This window comes from Epinephelus fuscoguttatus, linkage group LG8, assembly GCF_011397635.1.
Source record: "Epinephelus fuscoguttatus linkage group LG8, E.fuscoguttatus.final_Chr_v1".
In the NCBI taxonomy this organism is placed as follows: Eukaryota; Metazoa; Chordata; class Actinopteri; order Perciformes; family Serranidae; genus Epinephelus; species Epinephelus fuscoguttatus.
In genome coordinates, this window is record NC_064759.1 from 9,785,324 (window position 1) to 9,799,553 (window position 14,230).

General features: G+C 34.7%; 1 protein-coding gene across 1 annotated transcript; it reads left to right on the forward strand.

The window, feature by feature from the left end:
- The first annotated feature begins 651 nt into the window (after positions 1 to 651).
- On the forward strand, positions 652 to 7,472 carry LOC125892741 (uncharacterized). Its single transcript, XM_049582933.1, has 4 exons — positions 652 to 1,276; positions 3,391 to 3,690; positions 3,998 to 4,088; positions 6,446 to 7,472. Exons 1-4 carry the CDS (start codon positions 904 to 906, stop codon positions 6,906 to 6,908), a joined length of 1,227 nt encoding a protein of 408 aa, XP_049438890.1. The 5' UTR covers positions 652 to 903; the 3' UTR covers positions 6,909 to 7,472.
- Positions 7,473 to 14,230: the final 6,758 nt, after the last annotated feature.

Sequence of the window (14,230 nt, forward strand, 5' to 3'; positions counted from 1 at the left end):
GATGCCGGTTGTCAGGGTTGAGTGGGTGGCAGTGGAGATTGTCTTGGTGGAGAGGAGCTGGATATCATCGGTGAAGTAGTGGAAATTATGTGACCAAGGGGGAACAGGTACAGAATGAAGAGGAGGGGACCGAGAACTGAACCTTGGGGGACACCTTGGATGATCAATACATAAATAATTTCACTTCAACCAAAGCAACACATTTGCAAAAGTAATTTCCAAGTCTTTTAAAGAGAAAAGCAAACCTTTGTTATCCCATACATCTCAAAAAGCATCCAAATCCTCCATTTTGACATAATATTTGTATTCTAATGGTACTCGTGCTCTAATTAGACTCTTGAAAGCAAGTAAAGAATCACACCTTTGCCCTCTTTCCATTTTCTCTTTCCTACTTAAATAAATTGCCAGCTTTGCTTGACCCAAAAGAAAGTTCAGCAGTTGGCCTTTTTTCTGCTTCTTTATACCATAGCAAAGAAAACGTTACCATAGCAAGTCAAATTGCTTGTGTGGGTACAAATTTAGTTGACCATTAAATCTGATTGTGGCTCTGTCGGGCCTGTAATGTCAGTGCGGGCATTTGAACACCGGGTGGCGCTGTGGCCGCCAAACCAACATCCACTGACAAGCGCCTTCGCCGTAGAAGAAGAAGAAGCAGGAAGCAGACCTGCATCTTCAGTGTAGTCGCTTTGACGTTAGGTGAAGTCGAGTATATCTAACTCAGTGTTGTTAGTGCCTGTTTTACATGTCAGAAAGGCCTCGGGTTCGTATGTTAAATGTGACTTCATTGTTTTTGATGACCGTGTATGCGCGGCTGGAGTCTCAGTGAGCCGCAGCGTCTGTTAGCTTAGCATCCCCGTAGCTAGCATCTAGCCTGCTAACATCAAACCTGTTTTGATTTTGACGATGAATTTGGTGAAAAACAGAACTTTGCACCCGCATCTGCGGGACGAGGAGGCTCTCGTGGTGGAAAACGCCATCCGGCTGGCGATAGACTCGATCATAAACGTGCTGTACGGTGTCAACAGTGCCAGGACTCATGAGTACCAGCGGATGGTGGCCGACAGGGACAAAGAGATCCAGCGGCTGGAGGGCAGGCTGACGGAGATAGAGCACGAGCTGCAGGTGCTGCGCCGACAGGGATGCACCTGCGGGCTGTTTGGGAAGGAGCACAGCCTGGTGGGGTCACAGGTATCCGGTGACCCGCAGGAGGGAGAGCAGTGCGGGTTTGACACTGAGATGACAGCAGGGCAGCAGGAGTGTGAGATGAGCATCTCTTGTAAGTAAACATCAGTATGATGAAGAATACAGGAGCAACAGCACACACTCTATGCTGTGGCTTCACGAGCCTCATGTCATTTTAATTAGGGATGCACGATATCCCGATATGTAACAACTCATTTGACCAATAACTGATACCGATATCGAAATAGGGCTGGGCGATATGGCTGAAAAATGTATCACGATGTAAGTGTTTCATATCAGTCGATATCGATAATTATTGAATTTTTTAAAACCTATTTCAAATAAGGAATAGAAGAAAAAATGTTGAATTTAAACACTTTTATTTTAAATGTAACCTTTCCTCAGTAATGAACAAATGAACACAGGGGAAAAAGAGGTCAACATAACCATGAAAAACAGTCAAATAAATAAATATACTGGTTAATTATAAAATCCGAAGTACTGCCAAACTGGCGAACTGACCTTTCCTAGACAGAGTCTACTGTATATTAACACTTAAAATAACATGTGCAGATGTGACTGACTGAGCCTTAATGAAAGCTGTTGTCTTGTATTTTTTTTCCTCTGAAAATATTAACCTTATAGTCAAACACAATTTATTTAGCCTTTGTAGTTGAGGGGACAGGTCAAACTGATATGATGCTGATTTACAGGAGAATTCATGTCAAATGGAGGATGAACCATGACCATAAACTACAAATCACCTGGAAAGCATTTTAATAAATTAATCTATCATAATTAAAACAACTGGAGACTGAAAACAAACTGACATACGGGTCTGATCACTTTTTTAATGAATTGACATCATTCCAGACAGGATGTAAGCGTGTCTATGACTTCCTGTACGGACTGAAGGCTGCTGGAAACTGTCGGGAAACTGTCCAACTTCACCGTGGCTTTTTGTCACCACCCCCCGCTGCGGCCGCCTGCTCTCGTCTACTTTCCAGGCGATGTGTAGTTCATCTGGAACGAGCTTATTTTCTCCTTTCACTGTTTTGTTATGAGTTGCAGACACGAGGCACGAAGGCGTAACCAAACATGAAACTGCTAGTGTGCGTCTGACTTAACAGGTTATTGGAACATTACGTACGTTACAAGCAGTGAGTGAGTGAGTTTGTTCATACAACCAAACTTGCTTAGCTGTGCTGGGAGCGCCGGGAGAGGCTGAAGCCCTCCCTGGAACTGCATCCCCCAGAATGCCTTGTGGTTCAGGATGGTGATTTTCTTCCTGTTTTATCGAACGTATTTTCTATTGATATCGATCACGTGTCTATCGCGATAGATATCGCTATCGTTTTATCGCGCAGCCCTATATCGAAATATACACTTTTTCTCGTCTTAATTTTAGGGATCATCAAGTCTCTTCTGTCGTGGGATTAACATCATATTATGCATGCATACTCTTATTGTGATGGCCCACTATCACACGGAGACATGGAATACAATACTTATCATTGTCTGTAATATTCATTCATTGTGCAAATTAAGAAACAGCATGTTGGCCAATTCTGATAGTTCATTTTAAAGCTGATATTGGTCAATAACATGCTGATATTATTGTGCATCCCTAATTTTAACCCTTGTTTGTTGTTGACTTAGACTTAACTTGCTCTCTGGGTTCAAGAAAAGCATGATAATATATTTTCAACAAAGTGAAGCACATTAAAATGTTGAAGCATTGATTTATACTGTTATTTAAGCAATTATTATTTTTTAATGTTAGTACACATAAAACTACTAGAGAACGAGGTAAACATGTAATTTATTAGATTAACATTTTCACTTTTTTATATACAACAAATCAACATGACCTGCCCACCCATCCTACCTGTCTAAACATGGAGTACATTCACCTCTAAGAGCATAACTAAAGACATAATTCTGTACATGCATACACGCTTGCACCAATCTACAGGGTAAATACAAAATAAATATTGTACTATGCACACATTTTAAGCATATACCAGAAAATATTTTTGGTATTTGAAATGGCATGTAAATAGAAACACAGCATGCAAACTACCTGTTGAAAATACAAATTGACAAAACTGATAAAGATCAAAACCAGCTGTGTTAACAGTAAAAGCACGAAATGTAATCTATTACTTCCACCCCTAAGAATTACGTCTTTGTCTCTTTTCTCCACAGTGGGCCTTTTTGCAAGACCGCCCTCACATGTCTCCTGCCAGAGCCACGAGTCGGCTCTTCCATCATCCCCCAGCAGAATGGGCCTGGACCAGTCCTGCACCTCCCACTCCTCAGAGTCCTCAGGTGTCCCGGAGACAGCCAGGAATCTGCCTACGTCTCCCAGCAGCCTCGTCATCAAAGAGGAGCCGTGTGATATCGACACGGTCTTAATCAAGTGGGAGATGAGTGAAGAGAGATTCGGGGAGCATCAGGAGAGCTCAGGCAGTCCATGTCAGGACAATGAGAGCCCCACCACAAAAAGTAATGTCCTTTTTTTTTATTACACATAAATATTCACAAAACATTACAGGGACAGAATTATCTGTCATTGTTTTATGTTGCACAGATGGCATGTTTTGTAACACTCAGGCTGGGTATTGAACCTTAAATGAACAGGTATCAAAATTTTGGCATCATAACGCTTTGTAATATACTTGAGCTGATTTATTTTTGTCATTGATCAGATATCTCTTGAATTCAATCCTAATTTTGCTCATTTTAAAAAGGGGAAGTTCTTGGCTATTTTGTTCTGAGTCTGCACTGATCACTGTTACTATGATCCCTTCAGAAAAACTGGAGAACAGAGAGGGCAGAAAGTGCAGGGAGAAACCTCACGCAGACCCAGGTGGACACAGCGACCCTCCTGGAGAAAACCAGAGGTGAGTTATTTCATAGACGTAAATGTGCCAAATGAATGCTCGCAGTTACCTCTTTAGGGCAGCTCCTTCTTTAAAAAAAAAAATGGAAAGGAAATCCACCCAAATTCTCAGCATTTATGTTTTCTATGGATAATTAACTAAATGTAGAAAATGTGATGTTATGTTGAGACATTTTCTCCATTGAAAAATGTTTCCACCATATGAAACATTTATTATTGGCAGTTTGGGGTTTTTTAATATTTTAGGGCTTCTTTTTGACTTTGAACAATCAGCAGGCACCATTTTTTATGTGTCAATTATACTATGTCATTTTCATGAAATCTATGTGTATATATATGGTATGCTATAAAATGCATTAAAAATGTCACAGTATAGTATGTATAAAAAAATTTAAAAAAAAAAAACCCAAACATGATATAAGATGTCATAAAAACACCATAGTATGCTGGGTATGCTGGTGTTTTTATGACATCCTATATCATGTTTGTTTTTTGTTTTTTCTTTCTAATGACATTTTTATGACATACTATACTATTTTAAAAAAAAATGTAATTTTTTTTGGCATGGTACACTATGTAATTTTCATTAAATTCATGACATACTATATTAGGATTTTTGTTTCACGACATACTAGACTATGACTTTTTATGATTTTTTTTATGGCATACTATACAGTACCATGAATTTTATGACATTCTAATACATTTGTTTTAATTCTTTATGGCATGCTATACAATGAAACTTTTGTAAAATTTATGGCATACTATGACATTTTTATGATATACTATGAATTATTCTAAATATACTATACTATTTTTTTTATGGCATGCTGTACCATCCATGACTTTTATAACATTTTTGTATTACGGCATACTATCATCTGACATTTTTATGACATTATTTCATTATTTTTTGCATACTAAACAGTACTATGACCCTTTAATTACATTTTTATGAGATAGAGCATGCCAAAAGTTTTATAGTGTACTATTATGACATTTTTTTTAATTTTTTTTTAAAAAAATTTAAATTTAAATTGAAATTTATGGCATACTATATCATGATATGTCATCTTTTTTATATGTATATAATTTTGGACACACTCAACAATGACATTTTTTATTTTTCATGTCATACTTTTGTTATTTTGCATGACATGCTATCCTATGACACATTGTACTCAATATGGCATTTTTGAATGACATACTGTTTCATTATTATTTTTGACATACTATACTATTACATTTTTTTTTATTGTTAATAAACACAAGACTATGGCATACTGTACAGTTATTACTTTTACTGTGTTTTTGTGACATTTATGATATTTTTTTATTATTTTTATGGTATGCCATATTAGAACATTTTTTATTGGATTCATTATGACTTTTTTGACATACTAAACTATGTATTTTATTAAAAACAAATTGGCATAGTATACTCTGGTGTTTTTATGACATCTTGATTTTTTGACACAATACTGTGAGTTTTTATTGCATTTTTGTGATTTTTGTATGGCAAAATGCAGTATGTAATTTTTTTAATCAAATTTGTGACATGATATACTATGACTTTTGAATGACATTATTCTGACAAAGTATACTACGAAAGCTTTATGAATTTTTTTATGGAATGCTATTCTATGACTTTACTTTTTTTTTTTAATTTTTATCACATTTTATTGCCATAGTATACAGTACTATGACTTTTGAATTATATTTTTGTGGTATTTTTTATGTCACACTATACTATTTACTTTTTCATCAAACTTCTACCATCCTAAAATCTGACATTTTTATGACATTATTATTTCATCACATTTTTATGGTATAATAAACAGTACTCTAACTTTTTAATGATGTTTTTATGACATACTAAATTGTGAAATTATTATGGCATGCTATGCTATGACCTTTTTTTTTTAACATACTATACAGTGCTATGACATGCCATACTACTAAATTTTCCACAGTTTTGTCTGTACTTTCACGTTATATCACATGTTTGTTAAATTTAATGGCATATTATGCTCTGGCATTTTAAATGACATACTATTTTATGTTTTTTGGCCATACTGTACTATGTAGTATGAAATTTTATGGCATACTATGGTATGTTTTCCCACAGACTATACTGTAACTTTTGTTTGAGTTTATGTATTTTCATGCCATGTTATACTGTGACTTTAAACCTTGCCTTGCAATACGAAATCCATTTGTCAATTAATGTCGTAGACTTTATTAAGAATAAATTGTGGTATTTGCCCAAGTGTTAAAGCCCCAAAAGCTAGATCTAAATGCTTGGTGACCTTCATACATACTCATCTGTGTGATCCTGTCTTGCTTCTCAACCCCCAGGAACAAGAAGAAGGGCGTGCCGATGTCTGAGCTGACAGAGGAGGCTCAGAGACTGAAGAGGGCAGCCTGGAGAGCAGCTTCGAGGCGGTACTACGCCCGAAAAATAGCCCGCCAACAGGCAAACCCCTCACGCTCTGCCCCCTTCTCCTCACGCTCTGTCCCCTTCCCCTCAAGATCAGGCCCCTTCCCCCACATTACAGACTCCCGGTTTTCACAACCCATCTCCTTTATGGATAAGACAAGAAGGACACTGATATCTGAGTTACCTGAGGAGTCTCAGTCGCTGCAGAGGGAGGCTTGGAGAGCCGCATCCAGAAGATACTATGCTCGAAAAACTGCTCGCCCTCAGACTGAACCCACACAGTACGCACACCTGCTCCAGAACATTGAGCCGTCTGGAGAAACACTGGGGTCCAACAGAGGAGGATCCCACACCAACAGTGGAGGAATAATGTGCAGCTGATAAATAGCAACACTGTTGATGAGGTTTTCTATTCTGCATATAGAAAATTTTTCTTTGCGTTATGTTATGAAGAACACTGGATCATGTGGATGTTTACTTGTTTTTGGTTGAATGATGTTGAGATTTATCCTGGTCCGAATAGTTTGAACCAAATGTTTTAAATCAGTTATGTTTGGTCATAGTTGAATTATGCAACTAATTCTGCTGCATTCATATCACTTTAGTTTTATTCTTTTTCTTTATTACCCTTTCTAGTATACTGCATTGCATGCCTGTAAAAAACGCTAACTGCAACTGAAGATGAAGATTAAATAATCGTATTCTGAGGCAATATGAAGCTATTGTACAACAGTACTGATGTAACAGCCACTGCATCAAGACAGCGGCCCCTAGAGTCCAATGAGTGTAACTACAATCAAGTCATCCATAAAGGTCAAAGGATGAGCTCAACATTTCTGTGTAAATGACAAATGAAGAATAACACTTCAGTTTTTACCAGTAAACTTAAAATTTATTTTTTGGTCTTTTCTGGAACATCGTAAGTAATAAAGAAAATTGAAATACTATTGTGGTATTGTCTTTCTGTTTGAATGAAAAACTTTCAACTTTCAACTTCAACTATGAATTTTTTATGCCGTTTTGGACGACATAGTATACTATGATTTTTTTTATGCAGTTTTGGATGCCATACTATACTATACTATGACTTTTTTATGCAGATTTGGACGCCATACTGTACCATGAGTTTTTAATGCAATTTTGGATGCCATACTATACTATGACTTTTTTATGCAGTTTTGGACAACATACTATACTATGACTTTTTTATGCAGATTTGAACGACATACTATACTGTGACTTTTTTTATGCAGATTTGGACGCCATACTATACTATACTATGACTTTTTTATGCAGATTTGGACACCATACTATACTATACTATGACTTTTTTATGCAGATTTGGACGCCATACTATACTATGACTTTTTTATGCCGTTTTGGACGCCATACTACACTATGACTTTTTTATGCCGTTTTGGACGACATAGTATACTATGACTTTTTTATGCAGTTTTGGACAACATACTATACTATAACTTTTTTAAATGCAGTTTTGAACGCCATACTATACTGTGACTTTTTTTGTGCAGTTTTGGACGCAATGCAATACTATGACTTTTTTATGCCGTTTTGGACGGCACACTGTACCATGACTTTTTAATGCAGTTTTGAATGCCATACTATACTATGACTTTTTAATGAAGTTTTGAACGCCATACTATACTATGACTTTTTTTATGCAGTTTTGGATGCCATACTATACTATGACTTTTTTATGCAGATTTGGACGGCATACTGTACCATGACTTTTTTATGCAGTTTTGGATGCCATACTATACTATACTATGACTTTTTTATACAGATTTGGACGCCATACTATACTATGACTTTTTTTATACAGATTTGGACGCCATACTATACTATGACTTTTTTATGCAGATTTGGACGGCATACTGTACCATGACTTTTTAATGCAGTTTTGAACGCCATACTATACTATGACTTTTTTTATGCAGATTTGGGTGCCATACTACACTGTGACTTTTTTATGCCGTTTTGGACGGCATACTACACTATGACTTTTTTATGCAGATTTGGACGCCATACTATACTATGACTTTTTTATGCAGATTTGGACGGCATACTATACTATGACTTTTTTTATGCCATTTTGGACGACATAGTATACTATGACTTTTTTATGCAGTTTTGGACGGCACACTGTACCATGACTTTTTAATGCAGTTTTGGACACCATACTATACTATGACTTTTTTTATGCAGTTTTGAACGACATACTATACTATGACTTTTTTTATGCAGTTTTGGATGCCATACTATACTATGACTTTTTCATGCAGATTTGAACGCCATACTATGCTATGACTTTTTTATGCAGATTTGGACGGCATACTGTACCATGACTTTTTAATGCCGTTTTGAACGCCATACTATACTATGACTTTTTTATGCAGATTTGGACGCCATACTATACTATGACTTTTTTATGCCGTTTTGGACGACATACTATACTATGACTTTTTTATGCAGTTTTGGATGCCATACTATACTATGACTTTTTTATGCCGTTTTGGACGACATAGTATACTATGACTTTTTTATGCAGTTTTGGATGCCATACTATACTATACTGTGACTTTTTTATGCAGATTTGGACGGCATACTGTACCATGACTTTTTAATGCAGTTTTGAACGCCATACTATACTGTGACTTTTTTTATGCAGTTTTGGACGCAATGCAATACTATGACTTTTTTATGCCGTTTTGGACGGCACACTGTACCATGACTTTTTAATGCAGTTTTGAATGCCATACTATACTATGACTTTTTAATGCAGTTTTGAACGCCATACTATACTATGACTTTTTTATGCAGTTTTGCATGCCATACTATACTATGACTTTTTTATGCAGATTTGGACGGCATACTGTACCATGACTTTTTTATGCAGTTTTGGATGCCATACTATACTATACTATGACTTTTTTATACAGATTTGGACGCCATACTATACTATGACTTTTTTTATGCAGTTTTGGATGCCATACTATACTATGACTTTTTTATGCAGATTTGGACGGCATACTGTACCATGACTTTTTAATGCAGTTTTGAACGCCATACTATACTATGACTTTTTTTTATGCAGATTTGGGTGCCATACTACACTATGACTTTTTTATGCCGTTTTGGATGCCATACTACACTATGACTTTTTTATGCAGATTTGGACGCCATACTATACTATGACTTTTTTATGCAGATTTGGACGCCATACTATACTATGACTTTTTTTATGCCATTTTGGACGACATAGTATACTATGACTTTTTTATGCAGTTTTGGACGGCACACTGTACCATGACTTTTTAATGCAGTTTTGGACGCCATACTATACTATGACTTTTTTTATGCAGTTTTGAACGACATACTATACTATGACTTTTTTTATGCAGTTTTGGACGCCATACTATACTATGACTTTTTTTATGCAGTTTTGAACGACATACTATACTATGACTTTTTTATGCAGATTTGGACGGCATACTGTACCATGACTTTTTAATGCCGTTTTGAACGCCATACTATACTATGACTTTTTTATGCAGATTTGGACGGCATACTGTACCATGACTTTTTAATGCCGTTTTGAACGCCATACTATACTATGACTTTTTTATGCAGATTTGGACGCCATACTATACTATGACTTTTTTATGCCGTTTTGGACGACATAGTATACTATGACTTTTTTATGCAGATTTGGATGCCATACTATACTATGACTTTTTTATGCCGTTTTGGACGACATAGTATACTATGACTTTTTTATTCAGTTTTGGATGCCATACTATACTATACTGTGACTTTTTTATGCAGATTTGGACGGCATACTGTACCATGACTTTTTAATGCAGTTTTGAACGCCATACTATACTGTGACTTTTTTTATGCAGTTTTGGACGCAATGCAATACTATGACTTTTTTATGCAGATTTGGACGGCATACTGTACCATGACTTTTTAATGCCGTTTTGAACGCCATACTATACTATGACTTTTTTATGCAGATTTGGACGCCATACTATACTATGACTTTTTTATGCCGTTTTGGACATAGTATACTATGACTTTTATGCAGTTTTGGATGCCATACTATACTATGACTTTTTATGCCGTTTTGGGACGACATAGTATACTATGACTTTTTTATTCAGTTTTGGATGCCATACTATACTATACTGTGACTTTTTTATGCAGATTTGGACGGCATACTGTACCATGACCTTTTAATGCAGTTTTGAACGCCATACTATACTGTGACTTTTTTTTATGCAGTTTTGGACGCAATGCAATACTATGACTTTTTTTATGCCGTTTTGGACGACATAGTATACTATGACTTTTTTATGCAGATTTGGACGGCACACTGTACCATGACTTTTTAATGCAGTTTTGAATGCCATACTATACTATGACTTTTTAATGCAGTTTTGAACGCCATACTATACTATGACTTTTTTATGCCGTTTTGGACGACATAGTATACTATGATTTTTTTATGCAATTTTGGATGCCATACTATACTATGACTTTTTTATGCAGATTTGGACGGCATACTGTACCATGACTTTTTAATGCCGTTTTGAACGCCATACTATACTATGACTTTTTTATGCAGATTTGGACGCCATACTATACTATGACTTTTTTATGCCGTTTTGGACGACATAGTATACTATGACTTTTTTATGCAGTTTTGGATGCCATACTATACTATGACTTTTTTATGCCGTTTTGGACGACATAGTATACTATGACTTTTTTATTCAGTTTTGGATGCCATACTATACTATACTGTGACTTTTTTATGCAGATTTGGACGGCATACTGTACCATGACTTTTTAATGCAGTTTTGGACGCCATCCTATACTATGATTTTTTTTATGCAGTTTTGGACGCAATGCTATACTATGACTTTTTTTATGCAGTTTTGAACGACATACTATACTGTGACTTTTTTATGCAGTTTTGGGCGCCATACTATACTATGACTTTTTTATGCCGTTTTGGATGACATAGTATACTATGATTTTTTTATGCAATTTTGGATGCCATACTATACTATGACTTTTTTATGCAGATTTGGACGGCATACTGTACCATGACTTTTTAATGCAGTTTTGGGCGCCATACTATACTATGACTTTTTTATGCCGTTTTGGATGCCATACTATACTATGACTTTTTTATGCAGTTTTGGACAACATACTATACTATGACTTTTTTATGCCGTTTTGGACGACATAGTATACTATGATTTTTTTATGCAATTTTGGATGCCATACTATACTATACTATGACTTTTTAATGCAGTTTTGGATGCCATACTATACTATGACTTTTTTATGCAGTTTTGGACGCAATGCTATACTATGACTTTTTTTATGCAGTTTTGGCAGTTTTACAGCAGCCAGGATGCACTTAAAGGAGAAATCTGGTATTTCTCTGCTATGACTTTTTTTATGCAGTTTTGAACGACATACTATACTGTGACTTTTTTATGCAGTTTTGGGCGCCATACTATACTATGACTTTTTTTATGCAAATTTGGACGCCATGCTATACTATGACTTTTTTTATGCAGTTTTGGACAACATGCTATATTATGACTTTTTTTATGCAGTTTTGGACGCCATACTATACTATGACTTTTTTTATACAGTTTTGGACAACATACTATACTGTGACTTTTTTTATGCAGATTTGGACGCCGTACTATACTATGACTTTTTTATGCAGTTTTGGACGCCATACTATACTATGACTTTTTTTATGCAGTTTTGGACAACATACTATACTATGACTTTTTTATGCAGTTTTGGATGCCATACTATACTATGACTTTTTTATGCCGTTTTGGACGACATAGTATACTATGACTTTTTTTATGCAGTTTTGGATGCCATACTATACTATACTGTGACTTTTTTATGCAGATTTGGATGGCATACTGTACCATGACTTTTTAATGCAGTTTTGAACGCCATACTATACTATGACTTTTTTTATGCAGATTTGGGTGCCATACTACACTATGATTTTTTTATGCCGTTTTGGGCGACATAGTATACTATGATTTTTTTATGCAATTTTGGATGCCATACTATACTATACTTTGACTTTTTTATGCCGTTTTGGACGACATAGTATACTATGATTTTTTTTATGCAATTTTGGATGCCATACTATACTATACTATGACTTTTTAATGCAGTTTTGGATGCCATACTATACTATGACTTTTTTATGCAGTTTTGGACGACAGACTATACTATGACGTTTTTATACAGTTTTGGACGCCATACCATACTCGATTTCTTTTAATGATTCATTTATTATACTCTTCTAACACTTTTTTTTTTGCCGTTTTAGATGCCATACTTTACTATTCATATATCTGTATATATTTTTAAATTTTAATGGAATGCAGAATTTTGTTAGTCCTGTTTGTCATATTTACATATGACATTTTAGTGACTTTTTTGACATGATATCCTTTGAAACTGTCTAAAATTTTTGTGACATACTCAGTGATGACATTTTTATTGGCATATCATACTGTGACAACATTTGTATGATTTTATTTGTACCATACTATACGATGACATTTCATTGACTTTTTCCACATACCACACTATTGACATTTTCTATCATGTTGATGGCATACTATATTTTGACATTTCAATGCATTTTTTAATTAGGAACTGAACTATGACATTCAAATAATTTTAATGGCATATGATTTTTTTAATTACTTTTTGACATACTGGACTATGACATTTTCTATAATTTTGAGGACATACTATAAGGTGAAATGTTACGTTATTTTTTAATGGAAGACTATACTATGACATTTTAATGTTCTTGTCAGTAGTGTATCATTTCATGATATTTTAATGATTTGTTAATGGTATACTATACCGTGACATTTTTGCGACTTTTACACATAAAATGACGTTTTTGTGACTTTTTAACATGCTGTACTATTATATTTTTAATTTCTTCAGGCAAAATGATCTATGACTTTTTGACACAATAAACAATGACATTTCTATCACTTTTTTGACATAATATACTATGACATTTTCTGTAATTTTGATGACATAGTATATGATGGAATTTTACAATTTTTTCAATGGCATACTATACTATGACATTAAATGACTTTTTTGACATACTATACAATGAAATTTCAATTATTCTATTAATGGCTTATTTCAATGAGACACTATAATGATTTTTTAGCATACTATACTGTCACAATTATGTTGCTTTTTTTTAACATAATGTACTACGACATTTTTTATAATTTTGATGACAAATGGCATATTATCCTTGACTTTTTCTTGACTATAAACACACTGTCCCTTTTATAGTTTTATAGTTTTCTTTTAATGGCACACTATAACACAACATTTTTTGACTTTGTTGACATAATTTACCATGACATTTTTTATAATTTTGATGGCGTACTATAGTATGACTATAACATTTCATGGAATGCTGTACTATGACATTTTTTATTCCTTTTTTGTGACTTTATTGACATACAATACTGAAACTTTTTTATGACTTTAAATGTATTTTTATGAATAGTATACCACTATGCACATATTTTTTATGATATTTTGAAGGCATACTATATTACAACTATGACATTTTTATGACACAG

Excerpts from the sequence above, each read along its gene's own strand:
- LOC125892741 (XM_049582933.1), top strand. The coding sequence starts at position 904 with ATGAATTTGGTGAAAAACAGAACTTTGCACCCGCATCTGCGGGACGAG. Across the intron at positions 1,277-3,390 it reads GTGTGAGATGAGCATCTCTT|TGGGCCTTTTTGCAAGACCG; the intron begins GTAAGTAAACAT and ends TTTTCTCCACAG. Across the intron at positions 3,691-3,997 it reads TGAGAGCCCCACCACAAAAA|AAAAACTGGAGAACAGAGAG; the intron begins GTAATGTCCTTT and ends TGATCCCTTCAG.